The 15,166-nt window shown below is 42.6% G+C and overlaps 1 protein-coding gene across 1 annotated transcript in view; it reads left to right on the top strand.

Annotated features, from left to right (window-relative positions):
* LOC146525027 (protein NLRC3-like) overlaps positions 1 to 15,166 on the top strand; it is a 44,500-nt gene that overhangs the window by 10,655 nt on the left and 18,679 nt on the right. The window contains exons 2-3 of the mRNA XM_085161321.1: positions 5,853 to 5,984; positions 6,069 to 6,185. Of these exons, the coding sequence (XP_085017447.1) occupies positions 5,896 to 5,984; positions 6,069 to 6,185 (206 nt within the window). The 5' untranslated portion in view covers positions 5,853 to 5,895. The remainder of the gene's footprint in view (positions 1 to 5,852; positions 5,985 to 6,068; positions 6,186 to 15,166) is intronic.

The following is a 15,166-nucleotide window of genomic DNA, read 5'->3' as shown; positions in this document are numbered from 1 at the left end:
ATATGTTCATTGAAGGACATGTCCTGGTCAAAAATGACTCCAAGGTTCCTCACAGTGTTACTGGAGGCCAAGGTAATGCCATCCAGAGTAAGAATCTGCTTAGATACCATATTTCTAACCTTTTCAGGGCCGAGTACAACAACCTCAGTTTTATCTGAATTAAGAAGCAGAAAGTTAGCGGCCATCCAGGTCTTTATGTCTTTAAGACATTCCTGCAGTTTAACTCATTGGTGTGTGTTATCTGGCTTCATGGACAGATAGAGCTGGGTGTCATCTGCATAGCAGTGTAAATGTATGCTATGTCTTCTAATGATGCTGCCTAAGGGAAGCAAGTATAATGTAAACAGAATTGGTCCTAGCACTGAACCCTGTGGAACTCCATAATTAACCTCAGTGTGTGAAGAGGACTCTCCATTTACATGCATAAACTGGAGTCTATTAGATAGATATGATACAAACCACTGCAGCACAGTACCTGTAATACCTACAGCATGTTCTAATCGCTCTAATAGGATATTATGGTCAACAGTATCGAATGCTGCACTAAGGTCTAGCAGGACAAACACAGAGATGAGTCCACTGTCAGAGGCCATAAGAAGATCATTTGTAACCTTCACTAAAGCTGTTTCTGTGCTGTGATGAGCTCTGAAACCTGACTGAAACTCTTCAAATAAACCATTCCTCTGCAGATGATCTGTTAGCTGTTTGACAACTACTCTTTCAAGGATTTTTGATATGAAAGGAAGGTTGGAGATTGGCCTATAATTAGCTAAGACTGCTGGGTCTAGAGATGGCTTTTTGAGTAAAGGTGTAACTGCAGCCAGCTTGAAGGCCTGTGGTACATAGCCGATTATTAGAGATAGGTTGATCATATTTAAGATCGAAGAATTAATTAATGGCAGGACTTCTTTGAGCAGTTTTGTAGGAATAGGGTCTAAAAGACACGTTGATGGTTTGGAGGAAGTAATTATTGAAGTTAACTCAGAAAGATCAATTGGAGAAAAAGAGTCTAACTTAACATCAATGGTACTAAGAGTAGCTGTAGATAATATTAGATCTGTGGGATGATTATTGGTAATTATTTCTCTAATGATAAAAATTTTATTTGTGAAGAAGTTCATGAAGTCATTACTAGTTAACGTTAAAGGGATGGTTGGCTCAACAGAGCTCTGACTGTTTGTCAGCCTGGCTACAGTGCTGAAGAGAAACCTGGGTTGTTCTTATTTTCTTCAATCAGTGATGAATAGTAAGATGTTCTGGCTTTGTGGAGGGCTTTCTTATAAAGCAGCAAACTATTTCTCCAGGCTAAATGATGATCCTCTAAATTTGTGACACGCCATTTCCTCTCCAGATTACGAGTCATCTGCTTTAGGCTACGTGTTTGAGAATTATACCACGGAGTCAGGTACTTCTGATTAGAGACCTTAGTTTTCACTGGAGCTACAGTATCCAGAGTCGTACGTAGTGAGGAGGTGAAATTTTTAACATGATAATCGACCTCTGTTGGGGTAGCGTTCAGATAGCTGCTCTGCTCTGTGTTGGTACAGGGCATTGACGATGATAACAGTGGCTGGATTATATTCTTAAACTTAGTTACAGCGCTTTCAGAAAGACATCTACTGTGATAAAGTCTACTCTCCACTGCTGTGTAATCAATTATTGTAAATGTAAATGTTATCAGGAAATGATCAGACAGGAGAGGGTTTTCAGGAAACACTGTTAAATGTTCAGTTTCTATGCCATATGTTAAAACAAGATCTAGAGTGTGATTAAAGTGGTGGGTGGGTTCTTTTACATTTTGAGAGAAGCCAACTGAGTCTAATAACAGATTAAATGCCATGTTGAGGCTGTCATTTTTAGCATCTACATGGATGTTAAAATCACCCACAATAATTACTTTATCTGAGCTCAGAACTAAATTAGATATAAAGTCTGAGAAATCAGACAGAAACTCTGTGTAAGGCCCAGGTGGACGATAGATGATAACAAGTAAGACTGGTTTCTGAGTTTCACAGCTGGGGTGGACAATGTTAAGCATCAGGCTTTCAAATGAATTAAAAGTCTGTCTTGGTCTTTCATTAATTAATAGACTGGTGTGAAAAATTGCTGCCACACCGCCCCCTCGGCCTGTGCTTCGAGATTTCTGGTAGTTAGAATGACTCGGGGGTGTTGATTCATTTAAACTAACATAATCATCCTGCTGCAACCAGGTTTCTGTAAGGCAGAGTAAATCGATTTGTTGATCAATTATTAAGTCATGTACTAACAGAGACTTGGAGGAGAGAGACCTGATATTTGATAATCCACATTTCACTGTTTTACTCTTTGGTTCAGATGTGGATACTGTATTGTTCTTTCTTTGTAAATGTTTATGTTTAAGTTGTTTGTTGCTGGTTTTTAGTTTGTTTTTTGTCTTTTTGGGAGCTGACACAGTCTCTATGGAGATGGGTTTTTGGGGGGTAGCAGGAGGAGAGAAGCTGCAGAGAGGCGTGTAAGACTGCAACTCTGCTTCCTGGTCCCAACTCTGGATAGTCATATTTTGGGGGTTTAATAAATTTGTCCATATTTCTAGAAATGAGAGCTGCTCCATCCAAAGTGGGATGGATGCCGTCTCTCCTAACAAGACCAGGTTTCCTCCCGAAGGTTTGCCAATTATCTATGAAGCCCACATCGTTTCTGGGACACCACTCAGACAGCCAGCAATTTAAGGAGAACATGCGGCTAAACATGTCACTCCTGGTCTGATTGGGGAGGGGACCAGAGAAAACTACAGAGTCCCACATTGTTTTGGCAAAGTTGCACACCGATTCAATATTGATTTTAGTGACCTCCGATTGGCGTAACCGGGTGTCATTACTGCCGACGTGAATTATGATTTTACTGAATTTACGTTTACCCTTAGCCAGCAGTTTTAAATTTCCTTCAATGTCGCCTGCTCTGGCCCCTGGAAGACAATTGACTATGGTTGCTGGTGTCTCTAGCTTCACATGTCTGAGAACAGAATCACCAATTACCAGAGTTTGACCCCCGGCGGTGTGTCGCCGAGTGGGGAAAAACGGTTAGACACATGAACGGGTTGGTGGTGTACCTGGGGCTTCTGTTTAGGACTATGCTTCCTCCTCACCGTCACCCAGCCGCCCACTTTCCCAAGCTGCTTGGGGTCTGCCGGGAACAGCTAGCGGGGCCTATGCTATCTTCGGCTGCACCAGCTACAGGGGCCTGGCTAGCTACGGGTGAATGAAGGGTGCGAAGCAGAGTCTCCAATTCAGTAATCCTGGCCTCCAGAGCTGCAAATATGCTACATTTGTTACTCATATCATTACTGCTAAAGGAGGCCGAGGAGTAACTAAACATCTGACACAATGAGCAAGAAAGTGCAGGAGGGACAGGTGAAGTAGCCATGGTGCTAACGAGTCGGCTATGAGCTAAGCTAAGCTAGCGAAACAGTACAAAGACAGTGAGTGAATACTTTGGCTATAAATTAGGTAGTGAGTACACAGAAAGTGTGCTTCGGATGAAGCACGTGAAGATTATACTCTGAAAAAAGAATGTATTTAAAAGTTGTTAATTAAATTTCTAAGCAAATAAGCTACTCAGAAACACCACTGTGTTTGAGCAGGAACAGGAAGTGATACTCTACCGCAGAGCGAGCGAACACCAAGTGACAGCGCCACCAAGAGTGCAGGTTTATATTTCCTATCACCTTAAATATTCACTAACAGACATGTATCTGTGACAGTGTATATATAGATGTATTATGCATATGTATTTATGTATTATGTATTCTGCATGAGAGATAAATATTGTTTGTTTAATATGTTTAATATATTACATTACATTTGGCTCATTGCTTACATATATTTATAAAAAGCAAATGTACGAGCTGTGATAACTGTGTCTGATAGAATGAAGAGTAGACTGATATATGAAATATTCCTATATTGGGTGAGAAAATCAGACCATGTCATAACTGCTTTAAGTCATACAGAATAGATATGAGAGCCTTAAACAGGCTGACTTCTGCTAAATGGGTCAAACTGGGCAGAAAGTCTACAAACACATAACATCCTTATAGAATATGATGTGACACTATAGATCAACTTACCTCAGGATATATAAAGCATATAAACAATTACAGCAATATGATGCAACAAACGCAGCAGTACTAGTAATCCAAAATACTCAAAGCTTCATAGAACTGAAACAAACATTTATTTTTAGCTCCATTCTGCTGCTGATACATACTTTAGGTTTCTGAACATTAAACTTGTTGCTGCCTTTCGTAGTGTGTAACTTGAAGGCCCTGAGTACTTTCTCCCACACTGAAAACACTGGGATGATAACATTATTTGAACATTACCTAATAAGACTGATTCAGGACAGACAGTTAGTTATGTTAAACTTTCCTAGCAGTCCTTCACAAACAGGGAACAGTCTGTCTATTCTCTCCATCTGTCAGCTGCTGCTGGCTCTTCCTCCTCCTCTTCCTCACACACTGCTGAGTTTGTCCTGGTGGATCATCAGGGGTGCAAAGCCTCACAGATGATGTGCAGCAGTGGGTCCCTCAGTCTGTCCTCACTCTGGACACTTGCAGTTGTCACACATGGAAATCAAATGTGTGATAAGCTGCAGGATTCAAACACAAGTGTAACTTATAAATACATGTTCATACTTTTATTCCACAATCAGAGAGAAAGAAACAGAGAGAGAGTTCAGGACAGACAGACAGGTGACAGTCTCAGGTGTATACACTGCTACAAAACAGCACAAGAGGAGGATTTAGTGTTTGTGTTATTACGAGTGCTAAACAGCTCTCCCAGATGGTACAGTGGACAGATGAGTGACTCCTGTGATTAAAGCATCTTTCTTTCAGCTTAACGAGTGAACCGTCAGCTCGTTCAAACACACGTTAAAGTCCGTTTGGCTCGACACCACCGAACAGAGGCTGCAATATAACATAGCTAACATTAACAGTGCAGTGAATCCTGCTTGTGCTGTGATATTCAGGACTGCAAACCGAGCAGCATCACTGACTTTCAGCTTGTTGTGTTTGTGGATATATGACTGACTTAAATTATCCATAAAATCATCACATTCTCTGTAAGATTAAAGTCAACTATATATATTTTTTAAAGTAAAGGCTTTAAAACCAAGTTAACGCTTAAAGTACAAACATCGCTAATGGCAAATAACTTTGCCGACATGTGGCCAACAATAATGTTTTAATGTTCTTCGTTATTAAACATTCGCACATAAATAAGTGACATCATATTCAGTACTTACTTTTGACAGTTCACTCTTCGGCCGCTCCCTTCTGCCGTCTGCTGTGTTTTCCGGCAAAATTATCCACACCCACCGCCGCGCTATGAATTGTGGGATATATGGGACCACGAAGTGTGCACCGGACCACGCTTGACATTTGGGGAAATCGACGGCGCATTTGGAGTACGCATTTGAAGTACACTTCGAATTGGGACAGCCGTCGTCGTGTGGCGGTGATGTAATCGCACTCAAAATGCGTACTTCAAGCGTGCGGTCTCTGAATTGGGACACAGCCTGAGAGTCCACAGAGGAGGCAGCATGCGTGATGACGTAACATTGACGTAGCATTGTTTCTCTCGCCTTTACCTCCTTTACTGTCACTGTGATGAATATTTACACACGAGACTCTGACGCAAAGCCAGACAGCATGCTAATGCTAAGCTAACACTAAGAGTTCTTAGAGATATGAGTTTAAAAAAAAAATGATTAAAGAAAGCTGTGTCTCAGATGGAGTGTATGTTAGTCCATCAGACGTGACCTCTGCAGCTCTCAGTTGATGTTCACATGAATGATTTGTGTTTTCTCTGTAGGTGAAGGTAGAAAGTGTGTGTGAGCTGATGTGAATTCAGCAGCATGGATCAGTGTGAGGACAGAGAGGAGGGAGTCCGTCCCTCTAAAACCACTCTGTGTGGGGAACATGAGAGCCAGACCAAAGCTCAGAGGTGAGATGACCATCTTTAACTGTCCGTGACTCTTTCCCATGTCACAGCTCATCACTCACATCACTGCTCCATCATTATTCACAGGAACCCACCTGGACCAGAACCCGATTCAGATTCTGACTCAGATTCCAGCTGTGTGTCCTTCAAGAGTTGCCAGTCCAGAGCTTCCCCCATTGATTTTAAAGTCTCTGCAGCAGACAGGTGAGCTGTTAGTAAGATGAACTGATGTCAGTTTTGTGTCTGATTTAAATGATTTTGATGTTTCCTGGTCTCTAAAATGCATCTCTGTAGCAGAGCAGTTTCTCAAAGGACACACAGGCTCAGCTGTAACTGTCAGTTTATCTGTTTTAGGACACATTTGGACAGAATTGGCTGTTTTTAACTATTTATTTTAATCACAGGTGTAAATTTAGACCTCACACATCTGGATCCTGTTATGGAAATGTTAACAATAACCTGCCTATACCTCCTCCCTCACAGAGAGAATTGTGACCTTGTTTTCTGCTTAGCCATCACCTAAGGATTTACATCCCTGATAAGCAGAAGGAGCCTCACTATCTGTTTAACGTCTCCCATTACAATGGCCTCACTGTGTTTACTTTCCACATGCATGTAAAGTAGTGGCAGGAGTGCTCTTACTATAGTAAAGTGAGAAAGTAATATTACTATAACTAATGTGATATGATTAAATATGTGATTAATACATGAGAAAAGAAATCTGCCACCACATTCCACCCTTTGTGATACCACAATTAAGAATCACATAAAAACATGGAGATTTATTTTCTAACTACTGAACATAACATCAGCACAATTGCGTACTCAAAGAAATTCCATAATTTGCATCCTCCCTATAATCAGAAGGAAAAAAAAACAAATTCACACTTTATGGTCATCTTCGCTCCATCTGAGTCTCCACCCTTTCTTCAAAGGATGGCAGTTATACCATAAAAGAAAACACAATATGAGATCATATACAAAAATGAAACAGCCTTCGTTGTTCATCTGCAAAAGAAAACTTTAACCTTAGTTACATCAAGCTGCTCTTTCATAAGAACCTGTTGTTTAGATAAGGAAGTCTTTCAGTGTGTGATATATTTTCCACTTTATCATTAAATTCATCAACCCATGTTTCCCAATTTATTAACGGTTTCTGTAAAAGACCCTCATCCCCAGTGTTATTAGGGATTGAGGCACACATGCCTCACCAAACATCACACACACTCCTTTGTGCCATTTGCTTTGCCCTGTCCAGATGTTTGCCATAAAGGACAGTGACTATATTTGTACCTAAGTGAATACCACAAACCTAAACTAACTTCAAAGTTAGTGCTTCCCAAAGTCTGGGGTAAAACCCAGAAGTAGCCATGAATTTCCACATAGCCAACATATGTCAAACACTTCTGATCTATATTTTACAACAGAATTATAGCCCTATATATAGTCTATGCAGTGTAATGTACTCTTTACTATTGTAGGGCCATCAGCCTGTTTAAAAGGTGTAAACCCTCTCAAGGGCATTTACAATTGTCTTTACTGTGCCCACATCAGTGATTGGGTAAACCAAAACAACCACATTTAACTCTGGAAGAACAACCTCCTTCTTTAGGTGCTTCCAGCATGTTTGAGGCCGATCAAAATTCCTCAATGAAATGTGATGAACCCAAAATCCTACCTTCACGGTGTCAAACAATGTGTCAAAGTTGAGTACACATGTCAAAAGAACTCACAACTGTTGTTACTATGTTTACTCAGACAATGAAGGCCTAATGAACTGATCAGGAAGTGACATGCTAGAAAATCAGTCTGCCTACCCTACAAAATGCGCACAAGTTACTGTAAAACTTGCATGCTATAATTACTCCAATCACTTTTACTCATGCTCAGGACTCTAACAGAGTTTGTGATGAGTTATGTAAATGCATATCATTTATAAAATGATTATTAATGTCACACCAACGACCTCCTTAACTTAAAAACATACTAAGCTTTCCAGGGAAAGTGATTGGCTGTTTTAAGCAGGTGTTATCTGCATTCACTCGCTGATCCCTCTGGGGTGGCACACAGTCTGCTCTGCCTTGGCATGCCCTTGTTGGAGGAGGGCGCTCTTTTCACCCCTCACCCTCTCGTTCCAACGCAGCTGTATGGTTATTGCTGGGGTTCTTGAATCTTCTCACGATGACTAGTAGGGCCCCAAACCGCACGACCTTTGACCTCAACCACTGCCTGGGCTGTCAGCTCTGCTATGAATGGTCCCTGCTTCTCGCTGGGTCTCTGTAGACTTCTGATCAGCACTGTGATGGACCGCGCAGTGAAGGAAACTTGAACTAGAAAAAAATGATTTTTTATTTAACCCAAAAAACATAATTGTTAACTCATGCAAAAAGAATCAAAATCTTGGGCCCATAAAAGAGGTCAAAATAACACTACTGATAACTCAAACAAACTGACCTAACTTAACGAGACAAAGGGGAAACTTAAATAGTGGCTGATCAGCCTACAAAAAACACAAGAAGGGGTAAAACACACAAAACCTAACTAAACCTAACATAATGAACTCCAATCCCCCCCCCCCCCCCCCCCCCCCATGGTCCCGAGTTATGGCATGAACCAATTTGCAGTCTTCCTTTAAAGCTCGCTCCGCCCCTTTTCCACCTCTTGGCTCCTTAATCAAGGGACTGGAACAGCTGCAACTAAGGTAACTCAGAAGATTAATCATACATAACAGTGTAAACTAAAATGTGCGCACTTATTTTAGAATGCAGTGTTATGTGGATATGTGAATTAACTCTAAACCAAAACCAGTTATTTATTGTCCTGTAAATTAATTCCTATATTTAAAGAAAGACAAATGTGAATGCAATGTTACTTATAAGCGTCTACACTAACATGCTGGGTATTACCACTGTGTGGCTGTAAGTGCAGCCATCACACACTCCCCCTCTTCAGATCTCTCCCTGGGACAGCGAGAGAGACAGTCTGCAGTGCAGTTATCCTTGCTGGGGATGTGGTTGATGGTGAACCGGAATGGCTGGATTGCAAGGTACCATCGCGTGATCCTTCCATTTGTGTCCTTCATTTTCTCTATCAATTGAAGAGCCTCGTGGTCTGTTTCCAATATGAACTCCTGTCCGAGAAGATAATACCTAAAGGAGTCCAGGGCCCACTTGATGGCCAGTGCCTCCTTCTCGATGGTTGAGTATCGTACTTCCCTCGGAAACAGCTTGCGGCTGATGAAGGCCACTGGATGACATTCTCCAGGCGGTCCCTGTAACAGAACAGCTCCCAATCCTCTCTCTGAGGCATCAGTCTGAAGAATGAAATTTCTCTCAAAATCAGGGCTGTGCAAGACTGGGCTCTTACTCAGAGATTGTCGTAGGTCCTGAAAAGCCATCTTAGCCTCCTCTGCCCAGGTGATCTTATTGGGACTTCGGGCACCAGTCAGATCCGTCAGAAGAGCTGCCCTGGCGGAGAAATAAGGGATAAACCGATGATAGAATCCTGCCATACCTAAAAATGATCTCAGCTGTTTTCTGGTCTCTGGCAAGGGACAGGATTCTATGGCGGTGACCTTATTGACTTGAGGTTTTATTACTCCATTTCCAATCACAAACCCAAGGTACTCAGTTTCAGCCTTGGCAATGGCACACTTAGCTGGATTAACAGTCAACCCTGCAGACTGAAGACGCCCCAATACCTTCTCCAGGTGTTGCAGGTGTTCTTCCCAGGTAGAACTGAAAATCACTATGTCATCAAGGTAGGCTGCAGCAAAATCAGACATGTCAGACAGTACCTGGTCCATCAGTCTCTGGAATGTTGCCGGGGCACCATGCAGTCCAAAGGGCATGACTTTAAACTGGAACAAGCCCCACGGCGTCCGGAAAGCAGTCAGCTCTTTTGAGCGCTCAGTCAGTGGTACCTGCCAATAACCCTTGCAGAGGTCTATTGTTGTCAGGTATCTGGCCTTCCCAAGGCGCTCCACCATGTCATCAATGCGGGAAGTTGGATATGAATCAAATTGTGATATTGCATTCAGGTACCTGAAGTCTATGCAGAAACGGATACTGCCATCCTTCTTTGGCACCAGGACCACCGGATGGCACCACTCACTCTTCGAGGCTTCAATTATTCCTAGTGACAACATCAGGTCGATCTCCTCTTTCAACGGGATCAGTAGACGCTCAGGTATCTTGTAACTCATTCTCCTCACAGAAGCTCCATCTTTCAACACAATGTCATGTTCCACAATGTCCGTTCTACCAGGATTTTCACTGAACACATCTAATTTACACAGGTTTCTCACCTGAGCCTGTCTTTCCTCAGGAAGATGGTTGAGATCCAGGTCCTGAGGAGTGGGTTTTGGCAGATACTGATCATCCACTTCCTCCTCCTCCGAAACCTCCCGGATCAGAAAGACATCTGCTTTTGGTCTCTCCACCCATTCCTTAAGCAGGTTAATGTGCAGTACTCTGCTGGAGCGGGGCTGATCTGGAATAGCGACCTTATAGGTTGTTTGTCCAAGTTTCTATTGGATCCCACATGGCCCTTGCTACTTTGCTAACAGCTTACTGTCATCACTTGGAAGAAGCACCAGCACCTTCTGACCAGGACTGAAGGATCTTTGCCGAGCTGACTGGTCGTACCAGGCCTTCTGGTGCTGCTGTGCTTCTGCTTTGTGGGCTTGGGCCAGCTCCGTCATCTTCTCCAACCGTTCCTGCATCTGGACAACATAAGAGACAACATTGACAGCCTGTGATCTTTCTTGGTCACCCTCTGTTAAGAGATATATTCTAAAACACTTCTTCAGCAGAGAATCAGAGAGGAGAAAAACACAGATTTTCTTGCTAGCAAGGGCAGTCACCAGAGCGCACGCACAAGAGTGAGGCTCAGAGACTCGCAACTCTGAGACTGCCCTGGTCTTTATTTATACTTCAGTGGGCGTTTGTTCCTTACATTGGAATGTGGAGGTGTATATGTATGTGTGTGTGTGTACGTGTGTGTGTCAGAGTGTGACCCCATAAATGACTTCCCTTAACCTGCTGGTCTGGAAAATCCAACAGTTCATCTATATGTAAAAAAGGGCACCTACACTAAAACCGACATAGCTACGTTAATCCTACCGTAAAACAATAAGACAAGGTACGACCTTTCCCACGCTCCCAGGATGTGGGTGTGAATGCCAGAGCACTCTGGGACCTCAACCTTTTTGCAGTGGCTCTGATGTATCCAGGAGGGTCTCTCCGCTATTTTGCAGGCAGTTGGAGTGGTTAGAAGCACTTGAAATGGCCCCTCCCACCGTGGCGAGCTCCAATTTTTCCTTTGGAGTACTCGGACAAGGATCCAATCACCTGGCTTCAACCTGCAAGAAATAGGTGAAAGAGAGTCAACTTCTCTGTTTGTCACCTTCTGGACTGCTCTAGGAACCACCAACTGTGATGCTGAACCCTGCTGACGATACAAAAGGCCATCTTTCAGCAGAAACTCCCCCTTGCTGTTCAAATCTTGCTTAGTTCCTTGGTTCCTCTCTGCAGCTTTCTGGAACAGAGATGTTAGAGATGGATCGTCATGTTGCATTTCAATAATATTAACAGGGATTTTAAAACCCAAAGGTAACTCAGGCTCTGTGCTAGGAGCTGATCGTATGTAGAAACTTCTCTTGCCTTCTCTGTCCACGTGACTTACGAGACTTCCCGGGTGCAGTCTCTCTGTCCGCATCATAGAAGGGCAAGGCACGTAGTGGGTGTAGGGACTCCTCTTTCTTCTTAGCTTGAGCTTTTGTTACTGCAACATTGCATGTATGACTAGGATTCAGCAAGTCAAACAACACAGGCAGATTCTCTGCAACACCAATATTTAGAATATACATTTGTCCTTGTACCTTGATGTACAGATCTGCACAGATCTGCTGTTGGATATGACCTCTCATCTCCATGAATGCAGCAAACAGGGATTCTCTCCACATTATTAACTTTATTTGCGGGAACAAAGTCTCGGTGCACAAGAGTCTGAGTGCTTCCTGAGTCAACCAGGGCCTTTAATGGTTTCCCATCAACCTCAACTAATGTCATTTTGAAACCATTCTCAAACTCCACTTTAGGCTCCACACTGTGTCGGGGCACAAAACACATCTGAGTTATTTTTGTAGAACTCTTCGGGCACATCGGTTTTGTGTGGCCTTCCATCCCACACAAAAAACAAATCAGTCTTAGGTGGGGGTCTTGACGGTATATTGACAAACTGGCTCTTTGGAGGTTTACTCACCCCTGCTTTCTGGTAGTGAGGGACAGATTTTGAAACGTCTCTCATTTTCCATGCTGTGTGGCTCCATGGCTGTCCTTTTCTCCGTGCTGCCACAAACACATCAGCCAGCTCTGCAGCCACCACAGCAGAGTTTGGATTGCGTTCTTTAATCCATATCTGTAACTCAGGAGACAGCATTCTCAAGTATTGTTCTAAAATTAATATTTCACCAACCTCATGCACCGTTTTTCCTTTTGGCTTTACCCACTTCTCATATAACTCTTTCAATCTTACATATAGTTCTTTTGGATTCTCATCAGGTTTTACCTCCAGTGAACAGAATCTCAGTCTATATGTCTCAGGATTAATGCCATATTTTTGAAGGATAGCTGCTTTAACTTTGTCATAGTCTAGAGAGTCATCCATATCCATATGAACATACGCACCTCTTGCTTTGCCAGTGAGTAAAGGAATCAGATGAAAAACCCAGTCCATTTTTTGCCGCCGGCAAACTACAGCCATGCGTTCAAAGGTTGTTAAAAATGTTCAAGATCATCCTCCTCTGTCAATTTTTCCAGCCTGGGTTCATAAAGAGACTGACCTGATTGAGGATGTATTTGCTCATTACTGGAGCCAGCACAGGGAGGATCCTCCTCTTCAAAGGACTCTACCTCTGGTTGTTCAGGTTCCTCCATTTGAGGCTCAGGGACCGGGGAGGTACGAGCTTGCACTTCTACCTGCAACAGCTGAAACTGATGTTGCAGTGCTCTAAAGCGCTGTTCCTGGCGGGTAAACTCCTCCCTTCTTCTTTCTTCCTGGGCCTCCTGCTGACCCATATGAGAACGAAGGATGGAAATCAGTTCTGACATTGTCGGCTCCTTACCTTGGCTCTCAGTGCTATCCACCCCTCCAGAGGCTCCATTTTCCTCTCCTCCTTCTACTTGCACTACCACTCAAACTGGCTGGTTTTTACAATCTCCTTTTGCTCCTCTGCCACTCCTTCCCATTCTGTGCATGGCTTGATAAATGAAGAGGGGGAAAAAAAGAGAAAAAAAATCCTGTGCCTTCAACTGCTGATCCCACTCCTGACACCACTTGTGATGGACCGCGCAGTGAAGGAAACTTAGGCACAGGTTAATGTCCAAAAAAATGATTTTTTTATTTAACCCAAAAAACATAATTGGTTAACTCATGCAAAAAGAATCAAAATCTTGGGCCCATAAAAGAGGTCAAAATAACAGAACTCTACTCAAAGTTGACAACACTACTGATAACTCAAACAAACTGACCTAACTTAACGAGACAAAGGGGAAACTTAAATAGTGGCTGATCAGCCCACAAAAAACACAAGAAGGGGTAAAACACACAAAACCTAACTAAACCTAACATAATGAACTCCAATTCCCCCCCATGGTCCCGAGTTATGGCATGAACCAATTTGCAGTCTTCCTTTAAAGCTCGCTCCGCCCCTTTTCCACCTCTTGGCTCCTTAATCAAGGGACTGGAACAGCTGCAACTAAGGTAACTCAGAAGATTAATCATACATAACAGTGTAAACTAAAATGTGCGCACTTATTTTAGAATGCAGTGTTATGTGGATATGTGAATTAACTCTAAACCAAAACCAGTTATTTATTGTCCTGTAAATTAATTCCTATATTTAAAGAAAGACAAATGTGAATGCAATGTTACTTATAAGCGTCTACACTAACATGCTGGGTATTACCACTGTGTGGCTGTAAGTGCAGCCATTACAAGCACCCAGACTCAGTCAGGAGATTCCACCCTTGGGATGATTTCTTCCAGCAATACTCTGGCTCCTGCACCTGCATCTCTTTACTAGGAGGGAAAACTTCTAACCATTTGGAAAACATGTCAACCATCATCATAATAATAATAATGGATTGCATTTATATAGCGCTTTTCGAGACCCTCAAAGCGCTTTACAGTTCCACTATTCATTCACTCTCACATTCACACACTGGTGGAGGCAGCTACAGTTGTAGCCACAGCTGCCCTGGGGCAGACTGACAGAAGCGAGGCTTCAAACCACATTTTCCTTTCAGTTCAGTGAAGTTTACTTATAGGTCATCAAAACCTTATCTGAACATGGACCCCCCCGTAGAGGTTTTAATACCTGTACATGAACTGTTAATCCCACAAATCACAGTAAAAAGCCATGGACAAAAACACTCATGGAAAAGATAAAAAAACATTGTTTCATGTTAAACCTAGAATCCCTCCTTTTGACACATGGTCCCTCCCATGAGGCCACTCCTCAGAACTAGGAGAATAACAAAAAGGAAAAGGTTAGTTACACAAATTCTTAAGACAACATCAGGGCTTCTCCTCCGGAGTAATTTCGCTTCAGCCCTGTAAACCCTGTGTTAAAGACTAAAATCAGCATTAATGTCATGCTAAGTGGGTCTAACTCTTGGCTCCGCATGGAGCCTGCATCCACACCACAATTACCTAGAAACCAAAATTGGTGAGTAAATGCAAACTTCACACTTACAAACAACTGTAGGGTCATAGGAGCAATAAGGCATCCCACACCACAGACACAAGTGTGCCATATGCAGTTTATTTCCCCAGATAATTAAAAACACTACTGTTACCATAATTTACCCAAATCATGAATCACCCCATGTGTTTAATCAAAACTACCGTAACCAGTGACTTTTCTTAAGTAATGTCACTCACGTGTTTTCACACTATGAGCTCAACAGTGATATGATAATGAGCCCAACAGTAAGATGTTCTGTAATCACTGCACAACCTGTTTCATTTCACTTATGTCTGTTTGTGTCTGTGCCGAATCCTCCACAAGCACTCTTAGAGAGAAACAAACATTAGCAAAACATATGAAGCATCCTGGAGGTTTTTCCTGGATCAACAGATTCCAGAGGTGCTGCAAAAAGATCATAAAGTTAACACTCTGC

The sequence above is a fragment of the Neolamprologus multifasciatus genome, chromosome 1 (assembly GCF_963576455.1).
Source record: "Neolamprologus multifasciatus chromosome 1, fNeoMul1.2, whole genome shotgun sequence".
In the NCBI taxonomy this organism is placed as follows: Eukaryota; Metazoa; Chordata; class Actinopteri; order Cichliformes; family Cichlidae; genus Neolamprologus; species Neolamprologus multifasciatus.
Note: the sequence above shows the minus strand (reverse complement) of the source record. Positions and strands in the feature narration are given on the sequence as shown.